The sequence below is a fragment of the Eurosta solidaginis genome, chromosome X, assembly GCF_040869045.1.
Source record: "Eurosta solidaginis isolate ZX-2024a chromosome X, ASM4086904v1, whole genome shotgun sequence".
In the NCBI taxonomy this organism is placed as follows: domain Eukaryota; kingdom Metazoa; phylum Arthropoda; class Insecta; order Diptera; family Tephritidae; genus Eurosta; species Eurosta solidaginis.
Window position 1 is genome coordinate 33,543,251 of NC_090324.1, and position 21,346 is coordinate 33,564,596.

At 35.0% G+C, this 21,346-nt stretch overlaps 1 protein-coding gene across 26 annotated transcripts in view; it reads left to right on the top strand.

Annotated features, from left to right (window-relative positions):
- zfh2 (Zn finger homeodomain 2) overlaps positions 1 to 21,346 on the top strand; it is a 2,927,436-nt gene that overhangs the window by 2,555,387 nt on the left and 350,703 nt on the right. For 16 of the 26 annotated variants that reach the window (XR_010947776.1, XR_010947797.1, XR_010947789.1 and 13 more), the window contains one exon: positions 11,863 to 12,952. The exons of 5 other annotated variants lie outside the window; for them this stretch is intronic. Coding sequence is in view for 1 of the 21 variants with exons in the window: in XM_067757915.1 (XP_067614016.1) it covers positions 11,863 to 12,924 (1,062 nt within the window). In the remaining 20 variants the exon portion in view is untranslated. Of the gene's footprint in view, positions 1 to 11,862; positions 12,953 to 21,346 lie in introns of those variants that run through there. 5 more of the 26 variants (XR_010947795.1, XR_010947800.1, XR_010947793.1 and 2 more) reach the window with 4 other exon arrangements.

Here is a 21,346-nt window from a genome sequence, read left to right on the forward strand (position 1 = left end):
TTTTGGGCAATATCTCGAGACCCTAGCCTCCCAGTTATATGAAAATTATCCTGTACTATAGCACTAATCAACAGCTTTCATTTGATATCCATATTGTATAAACACATTATAGGTATACCCGGGTCCACGTTTTAGGCTATATCTCGAGACCCTAGCCTCCCAGTTGTATGAAAATTATCCTGTACTATAGCACTCATCAACAGTTTTCATTTGATATCCATATTACATAAACACATTCCAGGGGTACCCGGGTCCACGTTTCGGGCTATATCTCGAGACCCTAGCCTCCCAGTTGTATGAAAATTATCCTGTACTATAGCAGCCTTCAACAGCTTTCATTTGATATCCATACTGTATAAACACATTCTAGGGGTACCCGGGTCCACGTTTTGGGCTATATCTCGAGACCCTTGCCTTCCAGTTGTATGAAAATTAACCTGCATTATAGCACTCATCAACAGCTTTCATTTGATATCCATATTGTATAAACACATTTTGGGCTATATCTCGAGACCCTAGCCTCCCAGTTATATGAAAATTATCCTGTACTATAGCACTAATCAACAGCTTTCATTTGATATCCATATTGTATAAACACATTCTAGGGGTACCCGGGTCCACGTTTTGGGCTATATCTCGAGACCCTAGCCTTCCAGTTATATGAAAATTATCCTGTACTATAGCACTCATCAACAGTTTTCATTTGATATCCATATTGTATAAACACATTCTAGGGGTACCCGGGTCCACGTTTTGGGCTATATCTCGAGACCCTAGCCTCCCAGTTGTATGAAAATTATCCTGTACTATAGCACTCATCAACAGCTTTCATTTGATATCCATATTGTATAAACACATTCTAGGGGTACCCGGGTCCACGTTTTGATCTCAAGGCCCTAGGCACGTAGCGAAAAAAAAGGTAGACGTTGGCCGATTCTCAGACCTACCCAAAATGTTCACAAAATTTCATGAGAATCGGTTCAGCCGTTTCGGAGGAGTTCAGCCTCTAAAACCGTGACAGAGGAATTTTATATATTAGATATATATATTTTTTTGTTTTACAAATTTCAAATATTTCAATTTTTTTCTCTTAAATTGTTGTTTTTGTTTAAAAATTTAATAACAATCTTTTTTCCGCTTTTTATCTTTTGTTTTGTTTTTTTTTTTCAAAAATTTTCACTTTATCTTTTTTTTCGATTTTATTTTCTTTCTTTCTTCAATATGTTCTTATTAAATTTTTTGTTTATTTCTTAATTTTTTTCTTTAATTCTTTCTTGTTCTCAAAATTTTTGTTTCCACAAAACTTTTTCTTTTTCAAAACCCAAAGGGGTTTTTGTATATATTTATATTTTAATAAAAATTTTTATTTTTTATATAGACATTTTTTTTTTTACTCAACACATTTATGCACTTTCTTTTTGCCACTTATTGTTACAACTTTTTCTTTTGTACAAACTTAATTATGTTTGATGTTTTTTTTTTCTTATGCAAATGAAACTTTGTATTGTATTTGTATGTATTTTAATACGAAACAAAATTTTTTTTTTTCACCACCCTAAAGTGTTTTCAGGTACACCTATATGTATGTATTTTTTTCCAACTTATTTTAAATAAATTTGTTTCGTACTTTTTTAGTTTTTTATGTCCGTACCGAACCGTATGTAAATTGTTTTTTATAAATTTTTAGTTTTTATTTTTGGTCGCTGGTGTTTTTTGGCCGCCAAGGACCATGTTTACGCATTAATATAATAATATAATTTTCGGTAGCATAGCAATGTGCACTTTATCAAAGAAAAAAAGAGGGCACTAATTTAAGTGAAATATAATGTGTTTATTATTGGTTTTCACTTTGAAATTACAAAATTTGTAGAAAAGTAAAGGAAATTAATTAAAATATGTGATTTGCGCGACGGCGGGCGGGCAGTAATATAAATAAACGATTGCGGCTCGGGGGATGCGTGTAGGCGGATAGTTTTAGATAAACTGAAAAATTGAGAGTGAGCGCGGTAGCAGACACAGCTGAGCTGCCATGATTGCGTTTGGCCGCACTGGCCGGGTGTTGCCAGACGGAGGGGCGGACTTAATCCGAAAATCGGATCAAGTCTTCAACAATCGGCCTACTGATTTGTAAGATTGCGGGTTCGTATAGAGCTCTAGGCCTAACAATAATTATTTTATCATTATTATTGTTATGATAAATTTTTCTTAATTGAAAAAATTATTACATTAGAATAGAGGAAAGAAAAATTTTGTAGACAACTGCCAAAGCTCGTTGTATAGATCAATTTCGAGAACTGCTAAATTCCTTCATCGGAAACGTTTAGCCGCCGCTGCTATAACCATTCAGCCATCACAGCGGTTTTTTTTTTTGTCTTCATTAATCCTATTTCTGTTCTGGTTCTTGCCAATTGATATTCACAACACTGCGACGTATGTTGCAGAATTAATGTGAAAATTGAACTTGTTTGATGGCAATGCTGCCATAGTGCCATATTTTATTGACACTTTTTCCCCTTGCTCTGGGATTTATTAACAATTTTTTGTTGTTATATCGGCCTACTGATTTGTAAGATCGCGGGTTCGAATCGAGTTCAAGGCCTAACAATAATTATTTTATCATTACTACTGTTATGATAAATTGTTTCTTAATTGAAAAAAGAAAAAATTTTAGACAACTGCCAAAGCTCGTTGTATAAATCCATTTCGGGAACTGCTAAATTCCTTCATCGGAACGTTTAAGCGCCGCTGCCATAACCATTCAGCCATCACAGCGGTTTTTTGTTTGCCTTCATTAATCCTACTTCTGTTCTTGGTCCTTGCCAATTCATATTCACAACACTGCGACATATGTTGCAGAATTAATGTGAAAATTGGACTTGTTTGATGGCAATGCTGCCATAGTGCCATATTTTATTGACACTTTTTCCCCGTGCTCGGGGATCTATTAACAATTTTTTGTTGTTATATCGAAAAAGTGTCAAAAAAATATGACACTATGGCAGCATTGCCATCGAACAAGTCCAATTTTCACATTCATTCTGTAACAGATGTCGCAGTGTTGTGAATATCAATTGGCAAGAACCAGAATAGAAGTGGGATTAATGACGACAAAAAAAAACCGCTGTGATGGCTGAATGGTTATAGGAGCAGCGCCTAAACGTTTGCCGATGAAGGAATTTAACAGTTCCCGAAATGGATCTATACAACGAGCTTTGGCAGTTGTCTAAAAATGTTTTCTTTCTTCTATTCTAATTTATCATAAACAATAATAATGATAAAAAATTATTGTCGAGGTCAAGTCGATTCGAACCCGCGATCTTACAAATCAGTAGGCCGATATAACAACAATTGTTAATACATCCCATAGCACGGGAAAAAAGTGTCAATAAAATATTGGCAAGAATTAGAATAGAAGGCTGGATTAATGAAAATAAACAAAAAACCGCTGTGATGGCTGAATGGTTATAGAAGCGGCGCCTAAACCTTGCCGATGAAGGAATTTAGCAAGCTCCCGAAATGGATCTATACAACGAGCTTTGGCAGTTGTCTAAAATTTTTTTCTTTCTTCTATTCTAATTTAATAATTTTTTCAATTAAGAAAAAAAATTATCATAAAAATAATAATGATAAAATAATTATTGTTAGGCCTTGAGCTCGATTCGATCACGCGATCTTACAAATCAATAGGCCGACATAACAACAAAAAATTGTTAATACATCCCAGAGCACGTGAAAAAAGTGTCAATAAAATATGACACTATGGCAGCATTGCCATCAAACAAGTGCAATTTTCACATTCATTCTGCAACAGATGTCGCAGTGTTGTGAATATCAATTGGCAAGAACCAGAATAGAAGTAGAATTAATGAAGACAAACAAAAAACCGCTGTGATGGCTGAATGGTTATAGCAGCGGCGCCTAAAACGTTGCCGATGAAAGAAGTTAGCAATTCCCGAAATGAATCTATACAACGAGCTTTGGCAGTTGTCTAAAAAAAAAAAAAAAAAATGTTTTCTTTCTTCTATTCTAGTTTAATAATTTTTTCAATTTAGAAAAAATGTATCATAAAAATAATAATGATAAAAATAATTATTGTTAGGCCCTTCAGCTCGATTCGAACACGCGATCTTACAAATCAATAGGCCGACATAACAACAAAACATTGTTAATACATCCCAGAGCACGGGGAAAAAGTGTCAATAAAATATGACACTATGGCAGCATTGCCATCAAACAAGTCCAATTTTCACATTCATTCTGCAACAGATGTCGCAATGTTGTGAATATCAATTGACAAGAACAAGAATAGAAGTAGAATTAATGAAGACAAACAAAAAACCGCTGTGATGGCTGAATGGTTATAGCAGCGGCGCCTAAACGTTGCCGATGAAAGAAGTTAGCATAACAATAATAATGATAAAAAATTATTGTCGAGGTCAAGTCGATTCGAACCCGCGATCTTACAAATCAGCAGGCCGATATAACAACCAAAAATTGTTAATACATCCCACAGCACGGGAAAAAAGTGTCAATAAAATATTGGCAAGAACCAGAATAGAAGTAGGATTAATAAAAATAAACAAAAAACCGCTGTGATGGCTGAATGGTTATAGAAGCGGCGCCTAAACCTTGCCGATGAAGGAATTTAGCAGCTCCCGAAATGGATCTATACAACGAGCTGTGGCAGTTGTCTAAAATTTTTTTCTTTCTTCTATTCTAATTTAATAATTTTTTCAATTAAGAAAAAAATTATCATAACAGTAATAATAATAAAATAATTATAGTTAGGCCTTGACCTCGATTCGAACCCGCGATCTTACAAATCAGTAGGCCGATATAACAACAAAAAATTGTTAATACATCCCAGAGCACGGGGAAAAAGTTTCAATAAAATATGACACTATGGCAGCATTTCCATCAAACAAGTGCAATTTCCACATTCATTCTGCAACAGATGTCGCAGTGTTGTGAATATCAATTGGCAAGAACCAGAAGAGAAGTAGAACTAATGAAGACAAACAAAAAACCGCTGTGATGGCTGAATGGTTATAGCAGCGGCGCCTAAACCTTGCCGATGAGGGAATTTAGCAGCTCCCGAAATGGACCTATACAACGAGGTTTGGCAGTTGTCTAAAATTTTTTTCTTTCTTCTATTCTAATTTAATAATTTTTTCAATTAAGAAAAAAATTATCATAACAATAATAATAATAAAATAATTAGAGTTAGGCCTAGACCTCGATTCGAACACGCGATCTTACAAATCAGTAGGCCGATATAACAACAAAAAATTGTTAAAACATCCCAGAGTGAAAAAGTGTCAATAAAATATGACACTATGGCAGCATTGCCATCAAACAAGTGCAATTTTCACATTCATTCTGCAACAGATGTCGCAGTGTTGTGAATATCAATTGGCAAAAACCAGAATAGAAGTAGAATTAATGAAGACAAACAAAAAACCGCTGTGATGGCTGAATGGTTATAGCAGCGGCGCCTTAACGTTGCCGATGAAATAATTAGCAGTTCCCTAAATGGATCTATACAACGAGCTTTGGCAGTTGTCTAAAAAAAACAAAAAAAAAATGTTTTCTTTCTTCTATTCTAGTTTAATAATTTTTCAATTAAGAAAAAATTTATCATAAAAATAATTATTGTTAGGCCTTGAGCTCGATTCGAACCCGCGATCTTTCAAATCAGTAGGCCGACATAACAACAAAAAATTGTTAATACATCCCAGAGCACGGGGAAAAAGTGTCAATAAAATATGACACTATGGCACCATTGCCATCAAACAAGTCAATTTTCACACTCATTCTGCAACAGATGTCGCAGTGTTGTGAATATCAATTGGCAAGAACCAGAATAGAAGTGGGATTAATGAAGGCAAACAAAAAACCGCTGTGATTGCTGAATTTTTATAGCAGCGGCGCCCAAACGTTGCCGATGAAGGAATTCAGCAGTTCCCGAAATGGATCTATACAACGAGCTGTGGCAGTTGTCTAAAAATTTTTTCTTTCTTCTATTCTAATTTAATAATTTTTTCAATTAAGAGAAAATTTATCATAACAATAATAATGATAAAACAATCATTGTTAGGCCTTGAGCTCGATTCGAACCCGCGATGTTACAAATCAGTAGGCCGACATAACAACAAAAAATTGTTAATACATCCCAAGGCCCGGGGAAAAAGTGTGAATAAAATATGACACTATGGCAGCATAGCCATCAAACAAGTCCAATTTTCACATTCATTCTGCAACAGATGTTGCAGTGTTGTGAATGTCAATTGGCATGAACCAGAATAGAAGTAGGATTAATGAAGACAAACAAAACACCGCTGTGATGGCTGAATGGTTATAGCAGCGGCGCCTAAACATTGCCGATGAAGGAATTTAGCAGTTCCCGAAATGGATATATACAACGAGCTTTGGCAGTTGTCTAAAATTTTTTCTTTCTTCTATTCTAATTTAATAATTTTTTCAATTAAGAAAAAATTTATCATAACAACAATAATGATAAAATAATTATTGTTAGGCCTTGAGCTCGATTCGAACCCGCGATCTTACAAATCAGTAGGCCGATATAACAACAAAAAATTGTTTATTTGCACAAATATTTCAGTTTCATTGGTCGGTTGCATAGGCCAAAAATAAAAAAAACTCAAAGGGAAAAGTTTGTCACCAAATGTGTCGTTAGTATCTCTTATTAGAACAGCCTTTTAAAAGGTATAATTGTTTTTGTTGTATACGAAATGTACTCTTTAAGAATAGCTTCGAAAAAGAGGTTATGGTATTAGTTGGTTTTTGCAGTGTAAGCAAATTAAAAATGAAGTCCTGTTTAAAAATACATTAAGTATCATTGTATTGAAATAAATAAAAATGAATATTGAAGTCAAAGGTATATACTTCATTTTGAAATAAATTTAGTGTCTTTAGCTTGTTGTCTTTTTTTTTTTTTTGGTAATAGTCTAATTGAGGGGTCGACTGCTAATACGCTACCAAAAATATCGAGAGAGGTGTCAATCGACGCGGCTTGACATCAGTATTAATAATCCGAAGGCGGAAAATAAAAATTTAAACTCGTTCAAAAGATATAGCGAAAAACCGAAAAAAGACCCGCGGGTCCTTCCGAAACCGGGGGTGGTATCCATAGTATTATTGTACAGAACACTTTTCTGCGTTGGCGGCCGTCGGCCGCGCTTATAAAAAATGGTAAAAGTCTAGTTGAGGGGTCGACTGCTAATACGCGTCAACAAATATCGAGAGAGGTGTCAAAAGACGCGTATTAATCTCGAGAACAATTATGCGAAGGCGGAAAATAAAAATTGTATCTCCGTCCGCAGATATTTGCAGTTGAAGTGGGCGATTTTCATGTGGTTGTTGTAATGTTGTAGTACCCACCAAAAAAATTGTGAATATAAGCGTTTTGCGCGGATATAGTTTTGGTATCCAAACCGGTGTTGGACCCACCCAGGGTAATTTTTTATGAGCGCGGCCGAAGGCCGCCAATGCAGGTTTCGGAGGAACCGGCGGGTCTTTTTTCTGGTTTGCGTTAATAACTTTTGAACGAGTTACAATTTTTATTTTCCGCCTTCTGTTTATTAACACTGATGTCAAGACGCGTCGTTTGATACCTTGATGTTTTTGGTAACGTATTAGCAGCCGACCTCTCAACTAGACTTTTACCTAAAAATTTACCATGGGTGGGTCCAACACCGGTTTGGAGACCAAACTATATCCACGCAAAACACTTATGTTCACAACTGTGGGTACTACAACATTTAACAACCACATGAAAATCGCCAACTTCAACTGCAAATATCTCCGGACTGAGATAAAATTTTTCTTTTCCGCCTTCTGATTATTGTTGTCGAGGGCAATATTCGTCTTTTGACACCTCTCTCGATATTTTTGGTAGCGTATTCGCAGTCGTCCTCTCAACTAGACTTTTACCATTTTTTATAACCGCAGAAAGGTGTTCTGCACAAAAATACTATGGATAACACCCACGGTTTCAGAAGGACCCGCGGGTATTTTTTCGGTTTTTCGTTAATATCTTTTAAACGAGTTAAAATTTTTGATTTGTAAAGCCGTGTTCAAGTTTCACGCTGATATCTCTACTGGAAATATTTTTGGCCACCAACTCTATATAAGACCGACCAGTGTGCGTTGGAGGGGACGCTCTGCCAGCTTAAGGTAACAAATTTTGTAACATTAAGTTTTTCCAATTAACTTTGGTATTTACGCTATCGGAATGAATGAGTCTGCGATCAGCATACCTCAACATGTATTGGCTGATAGGAAAGTACGTTTTTTCTATCACTCCTTTTTCAGCTCATGTGTAAAATATTAGTTGTACTAATAATTCTGTCGGACAAGTGACTGTCGGACAAAGACTTGATTTCAGTTAAATGAGAAAAAATACAATTTCTAGTTTAAGAAGAGCTTATAACGATAACGTCGAAGGAGTCGACATCTGAATTTCCTTTCTAATGTCGGAATCGGCATGAAAAATAAAGATAAACTGCTTTATCTTATTGAGAAGGTTTTCAAATGCTCCAGCAAACATTTTTATTTGTGTTTAGGGTATTACTTCTCTATGTGATGGGAAGTTCATTGAAATATTTCAAGCCATCATAAATTGTATATACATATTTTGCTTGTTCGTTTCTATTTTGAGCAAAAACAAGTAAAGGTGTTTAAGTTCGGCTTCAATTATACATTTCATTTCAGATAAATTACTTTTCTACATAACACGTGGCACCGCCCGTTTAAAAAAAATGCCCCCCCCCCCCCTTTTCCTCTTACTTTAAAACTTGATAAGTGATATATCATTGATTCAAAACTATTCATGCTAAGTTATAGCTTATTATTCTAGTCTACGACCCTTTTAAACTTGTTTTATATCTAAGTTACCGTGGTCTTTAACCGGTCCCGTCCACTTTTACTAGAAGTATTTTCTGCTATAAGGAAAATATGTGTACACAATTTCGTTACAATATTTTAATTTTTCTTCGAGTTATGGCATAGAAAATTGCTTAGTCATAAAAGGGGCGGTGCGACACCCATTTCCAAAATTTTTGTTTTTCCAATTTAATGTTATAATTCAATTTAGAAAATAAAATTCTATTGATACAAAGCTCTTTTTCGCTAAGATATAGTTTATTATTTTCGTCTACGACCCTTTTAAAAATCTTTTATATAAAAGTGGGCGTGGTCTTTAACCGATCTAGTTAAATTTTCCAGGAATATTTCCTGCTATAGGGAAAAATTCTGTACCCAATTTTATTAAGATCCGTTTATTTTTCTTCGAGTTATGGCTCCCGAAACATAGAAAATTGCTAAGTCATTAAAGGGGTGGTGCCACGCCCATTTTTTAAAATATGAAGTTTTTCCTATTTATTGTTATAAATCTACTTGGGAAATGAAATACCATTGATATAAAGCTCTTTTTTGCAAAGATATATCTTATTTTATTCGTCCACGACCCTTTTAAAAATCTTTTATATAATAGTGGGCGTGGACCTTAACCGATTTCGATACTTTTTCTTCAAAGCATTCCTTAGAGTAAAGGCAACCTCTCTGCCGAATTTTGTTACGATAGATTTAACAATTTTTGATTTATGATTAATGATATTTGTAAAATTGATTTTATCACAAGTGGGTGGTGCCAGGCACGTTTTGAAAATTATTTTAAAATTTTTATCAAGAGTCTAAATATCAGTCCACACGCCTAATTTAAACATTTGAGGTGTGTTATTAACTAAATAATCAGGTTTTTGTGTTTTCCAAAATTTTATATATATAAAAAGTGGGCGTGGTTATCATCCGATTTCGCTCATTTTCAATACCAATCTATTTTGGGACCAGATAAGCTCGTGTACCGAATTTTGTGTAGATATATCAATATTTACTTAAGTTATCGTGTTAACGGGCAGACGGACGGACATGGCTCAATAAAATTTTTTTCGATACTGATGATTTTGATATATGAAAGTCTATATCTATCTCGATTCCTTTATACCTGTACAACCAACCGTTATCCAATCAAAGTTTATATACTCTGTGTGCAAAGCACGCTGAGTGTAAAAAAGGTGATCTAAACTTGGTAACTTCTCCAATTATATATGAATGTGCTTCATTTACATTTATAAGCTTTTCACTAAGGTAGTCTGGTAATTAATAATAGCAATAAAGAATATTGCGTCGCAATATATTAAATGCAGCTCTATGGTGAAGTCATAAACAGTAAGCTTGTATTTTTTACTTATAAATTTGCATGAACTGTTCCAAAAGCCAATTTAGTTGTCAAGTTAGGAAACTATATAAACAATGTGATCATTCAATTTTAATTAACCATCAATCTGAACCCCAAAATACTTGACATTTTTAAATTCGTGAATATTTGAGTTAATTATTTTTAGCTCAATTTTGCGAGACTCATAGTTTATTGTTCTGGATATAACCATAAAATTGATTTTTTTAACACCAAGTCTCAGCTTGTTATTACAAAGCCACCTGTATAGTGAGTTCAAGTCTTCCTGCATTTCGCTCCTATCCACTGTATTGCGCAGCGCTATTTCCAGCCTTTGGAAAATATGATTCTGTTTTCAACGTTACCTTTGACTCCTCTAATTTTTCTTGGAGCATAGAAATTTGCTTTGTTATATCCAACGTTGAGTTCACTGATGAACTGTCTGTGGTTGTGGCGTTTGTAATGCCGGTAGCGGTGACGGTGATGGTATCCTCGTTCCCTTTGTTGGTGTACCGTACAGGCGGAATTTCTTCCGATTATGAAGACTACGTCGTTCCTCACGTTTTTTTTGCGTTCTTTCAGTTCTATAAGGAAATACTTCGCAGTAAGAAAAATAGAAAGTTTAAATCCAAACAAAACTAAAAAAAAAAATGGTGCGACTGCGACTAAAGCTAAGCGAAGGGGTTTGCGTTAAACAATTAAACATTTTATGCGTAAGTGTACGCGTTCTTTATTTTGAAAGACTATTTATTGTACTCAAATGTAGGTATTTCATCAAAAACTGTAAATTTTTTATATTAGTTTTGCACCGTTTCTTTGGCGACCATAGTTTAAGGATAAAATGGCTGTATTAAGCATTCACAAATGTCAGTGTGAACAGAGAAAACGAATAAATAGTAGCAAAGGAAGAATGAATGCAAAACGTAAGCTTATAACTCCAGGCAGAACCAAACGGCACTTAGTTCAGATTAAATGTACCAAAAATTTTGATTAAATCAAACTTTAGGCGACATTTTCCATTTTTTATTTGAAAAATAATTTTCTGACTTAGAGTTATTTCGGTTTAGTCTTTCAAATGTCTGTTATAGTGGTTCCCATGGCAAAGTTGCATAACCTTCCAGCAGTGTAGTGTGCCCAGCAAACTTTGTCGTATCCAAAAACTATTTTGGCTACATTCAGAAAAAAATATAACATATCCGTCTACTTCCACTCCAGTTCTAATTTTTAGCCAGATAAGCTTATAACTTTGTTGACGTAAATAGATCGAGTGTTTTTAAAAAAGTGTTACTAGGATATTATGTAGTAGTTTCATATTCTTTATAATACTGTGTTGCAGAAACTTAAACCAATCCCTTCTGGGCCCGGTGGCTCTATTATTGAAATCCTAAATAAGTAGGTACTTATTGTAGAGGCATAAATTTGCATGCCCGCAATGAATGTGAGGGGGTTTCAATGTAGGCAAAAATGGTTAAAACACGCACTCAGGTTCGGTTGGCGATATATGTGGATTTTCACCTTTATCCTAAAATGAAATAAGATAACATTTGATTTTGCGCGCATGAACTATTAAATATGCAGCTTTATATTTCCTCCTTTATATTCAATAGGTTTGGTTTCAAAACTCCCGAGCCAAGGATAAAAAATCACGACACCAACGATTTGCCGCAATTTCCGAAGATAGTAATAACGAGGACAGTAAGAAAAATAAAAGAGAAAGTGAAATACTGAATAAATACGCTATCAAATCAACCAGGTTACATGCTTCGAAGGGAAACTTACATTTCTTATCAGATATCAGCGCAGAGTCAAAAAACGAAGTTGATTTAGGTGACTCCAATCTATGCCACACACCGCAGATGAATGTCGAGCAGCATGTGTTTAAAAAAAAAATAATTTGTGCTACGGGAGATACGCAAACCAATATTCAGCGACTTAACTTAAATTTGGGTAAACGTAACAAGGTTGTTGACGAAGGGAGTCACCTCGAAAACTACGATCTGACAAATCTTACTAAAGTAGAAACTATTAATATTAATGTTATTGGTCCTAATGACGTAAATTGCGCAGAAGCTATTAATTTTGGCACTGTTTATAATGATGGAGTAGGTGCACTTAGACAAATCTATGAGGAGTTAGAAGTAAATAACAAGAAAACGGGCGACTTAGAGTGGAAAGAAAATTTTAACAACAATGGTGATTGCTGCGAACCACCAACAAAATGTGATAATAGTCAGCAAAAAAAACAGCAAAAACTCTTGGCTGCTATTACTGAACAAAATGGTAAGGCAATTGGTGGTACTAATAAATGCAAGACCGATATTGGAAACGATAGTGGCAGGGTTTGTAACGGACCTCAGTTCAACAAGAATAGTATCAATACTAAGCAAAACGACTGCGTTAATAATATTACGAATCCTAAGTTAACGAAGTCTGCATTATGTTATAAAGATAACAACCAACGCCATAAAACTGTAAATTCCATGTCGGGAGCAGCACGGACTGATGACGATGGGAATACACCATACGGCAGCGAGACTAGCGATGGCACAAATAACCGTTCGAATAAGGATGATTTGATGTCAGAATACTGCAACAGTAGCAGTACATTGCCAACTAAAAACTTAGCAATTACGAGTTTGTCCAATTCACATGTTAAAGATATTATGTAGCAATTATTAAATTTTAGTCAAGTAACCGGTGAGTATCGCTAAAAATCACCGTGCTTAAATATTTCAAATAATTGTGAAAGATGTATGTAAATTTTATGTTCGCTTAATAATTTCCCAAAGATCACTTGATTTGACTTCGCAAAGTACTTAAATGAAAAGTTTCTCAATTCTTTAGTTGAGAAGTTTCATACATTCAGCTGGGGCGATTTGACGAAGTATCTATGTATACGGCGGTGACGAAATTGTGATTCCTCTTGCTGGTACAAGGTGAAAAGGTTGATCCAAAAATTTTAATTTGTAGTCGGTTAACCCAAATTTTCAATCTTCTTTTATCTGAATTGGGAACCTCTCAATTTAGTTTTACGTTTATTAATTTTATTAACCTAAAGTAAAAAGAGTTAGAATTCGCAAACCTGTTTTGGAACAAAACCCAAAAATAAACTTCCCTCCCAATTCCACTCCCGGGTGTCCGGTAGGTGACCTGCCTAAACCCTTTGTATTTCACACATACATACATGTACTTACAAAAATGTTCGAGGCAAAGGATTGAAGTCATCGAACAGCTCTTAGCTGTTTACTCTTGCGAACGTTTTTTTCAAGCTTTCTCCACTTGTTGGAATTCATAATGGGAGTTTTCAGCAAACACAATCGTTGAGTGATTATTTTCTGAACGGACCGTTGAGTATTATAATCAACTCAACGATTGGCACTTCCGTCAAATATTTTTCGCTCCATTTGCTCAACATGTTTATTCGGCTTTTTGCAAATCTTTGACGTTTTAAAGTGTTGGTTATGAATACAATTTTTTCCTTTTGATATTATAGTGAAGTGTGAAAAATAATTTAAGAACTCCTATTCTTTAAAGTTTAAGGATAATTATTTCCCTTGGCAGTTGGCTCAACCCACCGTTCAAAGAACACATTTTTAAAGGGTTTTATTTAGTTTGACTCTGTGTAGCGAACAGAATTTTGTAATTGAAATGTAAGTAACTTCCCGATAAGCTACATGATTGAAACTTGGAATATTGTTCAGAACCATATGACAATGCAATAATATAAAAAAACTCCGATGGGTGGCGCATGGATCGAAATATTTAAAAAAAACATATTTGTGGTCCGATTTGGCTCATATTTGGAACACATAATACGTTCATGAATAGAAAGCGACCTATGGAAAAATCGCCGCTAGATGGCGCAAGGATCGAGATAATCAAAAAATTCGTATTTGTGCTCCATATGAAAAAGATCGCGGCCCGGTGGCGCAAGGATCGACATATTTAAAAAAATCGTATTTGTTGCCCGATTAGGCTCATATTCTGAACACATATTACCAGTGTGGGCATGAGCTTAGCACCTGCTAAGTGGCCATATACGTATACGTCGAGTGAAAGAAAAATTAGTACTTTGTCAAAATCAACGACCAAGCACATTTAGTGTGATTTCAACGTCCGTACAATAAGGAAGTGTCGCACGCACTATTACCACACAGAACGGTCGAAAAATACGTACATATGAATTAAAAAATTTTCAGGTTGGGTTGAAGTTATTTTTGTTTAAAACAGCAACCATAGGTAGGCAATGCTTGATAAAATAATAATGAATAAAAGTTATGTTGAACTGGCCGGTCCATGGGGACCTCATATAGACTGAATGAGTCCGCAGTGTAACCAGAAGTTTGTTTTAACGACCAAACTGAAAAACCCAATCAAAAACTAGGACTTATGTTATAAAATAACTCCGTCCTCTTGGCAAATACTAGAAGCTTTCTAGGACTGTAACCACTTGCTGCTTCTAGATCTGACAAGTGTATCACTCCTAATAGCTGGAGTCTTAGCCCGGCATGCCCAAGGCACGAGCACAGAACGTGCTCGATCGTTCCCTCCTCGAACCCGCACTTCCTACATCAGCTGAGCCGAGCTCACAGAGTATATTAATTTTGATCGCTTAATGGTACCCCGTAACGGCATAAACTAATCGAGATTGATATATATCAAAATGATCTGGGCGAAAAAAGAAATAAATTTAGCCATGTCCGTCTGTCCTTCCGTAAACACGAACACTTAAGTAAATTTTGAGGTATCTTAATGAAATTTGGTATGTAAGTTCCTGGGCACTTATCTCAGATCGCTATTTAAAATAAACGAAATCGGACTATAACCACGCCCACTTTTTCGATATCGAATATTTCGAAAATCCGAAAAGTGCGATAATTCTTTACTAAAGACGGATAAATCCATGAAACTTGGTAGGTGGGTTGAACTTATGATGCAGAATAGAAAATTAGTAAAATTTTGGACAATGGGCGGAGCATCGCATACTTTTAAAAGAAGGTAATTTAATAGTTTTGCAAGCTGTAATTTGCCAGTCGTTGGAGATATCATGGTGAAATTTGGCAGGAACTTTACTCCTATTACTAAATGTGCGCTAAATAAAAACTAGCGAAATCGGACGACGAACACGCCCACTTAAAAAAAAAAAATTTAAGTCAAATTTTAACAAAAAATTTAATATCTTTACAGTATATAAGTAAATTATGTCAACATTCAACTCCATTAATGATATAGTACAACAAAATACAAAACTAAAAGAAAATTTCAAAATGGGCGTGGCTCCGCCCTTTTTCATTTAATTTGTCTAGCATACTTTTAATGTCATAAGTGGAACACAAACTTACATATCTGGAGACAGTGTTCGGTACTGTTAAGAACGCGTGAAGTTAGTAAACTGTGATATAAGCGTATAGATGTAGCAGTAAAAATGTGATGCCATGAGTGTTGTAACATCGTAAGGTCCTTGTGAAATGTTAAGTGTAGACATGTCCATATGTAAATAGAATGAATTCCAAAAGATCTAAGCCTGGCATCTGATCGTGGGTTGAGGCCACACGTTGAGCGAAATACTGGAAAGAGAACAGGCCGCGTTATTGAATTTTTTTACGTACACGCTCCATATTGCAGGCAACATCGGCGGATACGAGCCTGTAACGACAGCCTGTTAGGTTGATGCAACAGGCACTGCCACCACCATAGGCGCATCCCAACAACGCTTGTTGGAAAGGTTGCACCGATACACTAAAGCGCAACATGCGTAGCGACATGTTGCACAACATGCTTGTAGGGATAATATTCAGGAGTATGTTGCGTGTATCGTTGTGTGTGTACCTGAGATTGTGTGAGGGTCGCGAAAGTTTGATACGAGTCAGCGTGTATTTGTGTGAAAGTTGAGTGAACATTGTCGGAAAAACGGCTATACGATAGATGGGGCACGATCCCAAGACCAACGAATGCAAAATTCATAAGTAAAAGTGTCCTTGATTAGTGAAGTTGCGACGCGGAATTCTATAACGCGAAGTGTGTGGTCAAAGTGCATAGTTTTATATTAAATAGCGAAATTCGCGCGGTACTAATATAGCAGCACAAAAAAAACTAGCGGAACAGGGAGCTGGAACCCAGCTACATCGCCACTAGGGCAACCACACAAAAGGGACTAAACACGGAAGCGTTCTTGCCACAAAGCAAAATTGGGGAACACCCAAAGAAATACGTAGAATAAAAGTCCCAAGAGACCACCTCACTCAGAACAGTGGAGCAAACCACAAGATTTTTTTCACCAACATAAATTTCTGCCAGACAAAAAACCAACAAACGAGCAAGGGAACATACATAAATACATACGTCATGACACCGTCACCAGACCAGCGCGAGGAGCTTGAGCGGGAGCCCCATACGAACGGGGTTCCTTAGTTTAAGGACAGTGCGTTTCCGCCATTACTTTTAAATCTTTTTTTGGTAATTTTTAGTTCTTTTCGTTTTGTTTCTTAGTTTCCTAAATTTTTTTTTGCCATTCTCTCTCCCATTAGCTTTTTCTCGGTTTGCGCTAAATGTCATCATTTATTCTTCCTATTCTTACAAATTTTAATCTTTTTCTCATTTTGCATACGTTATTCTGACATTTTCCGATGTTTACAACTTAAGTGTCTTCCCTTTTATCCTCCTTTTTTTCTTTTTTATTTTCTTACATCATTTTTTCGAAATCTTTGTTGCTGTTTGTTTTTTCTGAAAACAGAGGGAATTCCTAACCTCACATTGGGGGCATACTTAACAACTTTCCTGTCCAATGAGTCATATGTGACTCACAAGAGCGTATTGAAATAAGTTCATGAGTCACATGTGACTCATTTCTTTATACAACTTGAAGGCGCTTTCTTGGTATTAACGTGTCGTTATATATATGTGAAATCTATGTCAGCGTACATGTTGGAATCACCAGGTGAAGTAAATAAAAAAAAACAGAAGATGTACACTATCTGAAACGGTAGTGATGTATTTTCAAGAGGAGGGTAAAATTCTTACCCACTTTGAAAAAATAGGAGTAGAAAAATAAATACCTTGCTACGAAAGCCATTACGGAAACTGTTTTTTTCAGCATATCAGTAATACCTAACGCCAATGCAGAAAGGATACACAGGACCAGTACGAGTTTACATTACTTTTGGCATCGAATAAAAATAAAAATAAAAATAAATAATGAATCTCTGTAACTAAATCCAGTAAAGGTCCATCGATATTCACCTACTAGTTTTATGTACTAAAAGTGGATTATTTTACTCATGAAAAATGCAAAAAACAACATTTTTGCGGGGACAACATTGGTGAAAAATTCTCAGATAATCGAATGACAGCACAAAGAAGAATTTAGTGCGAGAAAATTGGCGGCTTACTTCACCTGGTTATTCCACCATGGTCAGCGTATATCAAAAGACCTAAACTTTAGGAAAATGAAAGAAAATTTCGAAATTTTTTTTCTGATACCTTTTTCTCATTTTCCCCAATTTTTGTATATACCTAAGAATTCTAACTTCAATTAAACAAAAAAGCACACTTATACACGCTTTTCTCAATTTACTGTTATTGCGATTGGAAAATTAAATTATTTCTTATGGTCCTATATGTTTACATGTGACTCATTGCACGTGGTAAACGAAATTGCTCTTGCTACGTTCAGGAGTCACATTTGACTCACAAAATAAAATAGCCAAAATAAGGTAAATATATGCCAATTATTTATAAAAATAATATTTTATAATATATATTCATATTATTCAATTAAGCAATACAAAAAAATTATGGGCGTGGGACATTCTCAAAGCGCTTTGTATGGGGACAGGGAAGTTGGGAATATTTGATTTTACTTTTTGGTAACCAAAAAAAAATTATGGTTAAATTTCGATTTTCGTTTCTTTTTGGTTTTATAAATAGAGAAACAGATGTATGCGTATATATATAAATACTTATAGAAATGTATACATATGTTCCTCTGAGTAAAAATGGCAAGCTACGGGCCCGGGCTATAAGCCAAGAAAAACTATTAATTTTCTTACACACCGCAATTTCTGTTCTTGCCTTTTTAGCATAATCCCGTTTTATTACCTGTATTTTTATTTTTATTTTTTACTTAACTTTGTTTTAGTGTTGTTTTTTTTTATATTTTTTTATTGAGTTACGCGCGACCGATGCCCGTTGCCTACTAACGCGTGGAATTTTCCTTATGAATGGAATAGTTGGAGAAGGCAACTGTCAAATTTATTTGGACAATCGCTCTCAATAAGAAAGAAAAGAAAAACAAATAACTTTGAGCTACATTCTGATCCCACTAGGGATGGAGACTCTTTTCGGTTTTAGAGAGCATTTATGCAGGTATTCTCATTTCAGCAAACCCACCTCACCGATGCAGGCGCCTTCGTCAAGGGAGAGTTTGGTGAGTACTAATAACTGAGTTTACAATATATTGCACACACATGCATATCCATCTTTTCCTTTCTACATACTATAAATATTTATAGTTTAGTGAGTTATAGAAAAGTAAGGAATAAACAAAAAAAAAAAAACAGAATAGGGTGTTCATCACAGTAGTGAGAAAGATAGTAGCAGTAGCATAATAGTAAAGCATATGAAAGATAGAAATCCTGAAAAAAAAAGGGTAATAATAATAGTAATAATAATAATAAAAACAAAAAAAAAAAAACGGGGAGAATAGGAGGATAATAATGATTTATAAATTTGAAATATATATGAAGACCCAAAGTTTAATTTGTTATTAGAGGAAATAAGAAGAAAAAAAAGGAAAAACAAATCCAAAGTAGGAAATGCTCGACAGTAAGAAATATATACGAAGTTTAAGCCACCTTTCTATTTAATTCCTTTTTCTATATCATTTTCGTGAAGTTATAAAAAAAAAAAACTCGAGCCTAAGTTATCTTTTCATGTAATTTGAATTTTTTTGAATTTTGAACTTCTTTTTTTATATTTTTCTTGATTTTATGAAACAAAAACTAGAGCCTAAGCTACCTTTTCATTTAATTTGAATTTTCTTCTTGAATTTTGAATTTTTATCTTTCTCTTGATTTTATAAAACTAAAACTGGAGCCTAAGCTACCTTTTCATTTAATTTGAATTTTTTTCTTGAATTTCCACAAAAAAACCTTTTTTGTACATACATATGTAACGTGAAAAGAGAATGAAAAACATGAATCGCTAACTTCATCGGATTGGTGTGGGTGTTGCACTGGTGCAACCAGAGGGGAAGTAGGTTGCACGGACCTTTGGCTATACCGACTTGGACTAGACTAGGACTCATTCAGACGGACTAGTGTCAGGATTTGGGGGCGCTGTAGAAAGAGAGGAGTCAGCACAGCGCCATGGCTTCGACCGCGCCGCGCCGAAGAGGGTCTACTCTATATTGCGTTTTTCTGATTGCTTTTCTCCCTGTCACAAGTACATTTCTAATATGGTATAACACAACTGTTTTTGATTACATAGCTGAAGGCTGGGCAGGTGGAAATTAACCACTACCAACCGAAGAGTTTTAGCTGGGCTCGCCACCATGCCACTTGCCACCCTGCCTTGCCCCAACAGCCAGATATGTAACAATGGCGCCCAACAAATATAGCCCGATCTTTATTTAGTTTCCCACTCTATTTCTATTCTCTATATACTATCTCTTCCGCTATTTTCTTCTCTTTCGGACAGTTTAGCACTTTTAGCTAACAGCTTTTTATATTAATATGAGGAGTTTTGTAGCTAATTAACAACTGTGGGTGGGGTGCTGGTCAAGATTTCAGAGTCCCTTCTGGGAGGTCCAACGCTTCTAGAAGTGGTATCCGTAGTCCGGACCAGCACAGTAAAAGGTATGATAAATATTGGATTTTTATTTTTGGTGACAACAAGGTGTTCAAACTGCCACATGTGCGGTCCGGCACTGCCCATGTGTGAGGCTTATAGCATGTTTCCACAAGGGGGATAGTTTTGTAGTTACTGAGGATGGAGGTAGCCACGTGCTAAGCCAAGGTGCAGGTAGTGATGTACCACAATTCTTAGTGACTAAGAGACTAGATGACTTAGACCATGGACGGCAGACGAACAGACGAACAGACACACGACAGTGTACCTACCATGACCTCGCTGAAGTGCAACATGCCGATCGTAAAAAGAAAAAGAAAAAACCATTACACCGTTTATTTACCACATTAGAGTGTACTTATTAAATAAAAAGATTTTTCAATAATAGAAAAGAAAAAAAATTTTTTTTAACAGAAAATGAGATTTCATTCTTGAGGATAGTCCTATTACTATTAGTTTTACATACTGAACTCTAACACGTTGAATACATTTTGAAACCATTTTTATCTTGAATTTACATCTTAGTAAGTAAGTAATCTATACAAATTTCAATATTTTTGAATTGTATATTCCTTCTAGTCTTTTACATTTACCACGTATATACATAGTTATATTTAATACATAATTCACTAAACTTTAAGATATTACCTTTATGGGGTATCAGATCTGGAGATTCACACAGATCTTCAGCCATTATCTTTTTCGGTTTCTCCCAGAAACCCAAATGTTAAAATGAAAAGATTGCACACTATAATCGAGGAATATGCTCCAAAAATAATTTATATTTATTTATTTATTTATTTATTATTATTATTACAGCTTTTATGCCTAGATTTACAACATATAAACTTATCACATGTAATATGAAATCTCTATCGTATCACAGTAGTGCGACAATATAAGTATAATTTATTTTTAAACATATTTAAGTCTTCACAGTTTCTAATTTCTACAGGAAGCTCATTAAATCTTTTTAGACCTTTATAAAACAGGTTAAGCTGTCCTCTTTCCATTGTAAAGAGCGGAAGTCTGAAGCTATTTTTATTTCTCGTATTAATATTGTGAACGTCTCTTTGATATACAATATTGTTGCTCAAATACTCTGGCAGATTACCTTTTTTAATATTAAAAATAAAAATCATTACAAAGAAAAGGATCCGCTGTTTTACACTAAGCCATTGCAATTCGTTTAGCATTTCTCTTGTCGGAGTATTGTATTTTTTCTTTAGAATAAACCTGATCGCT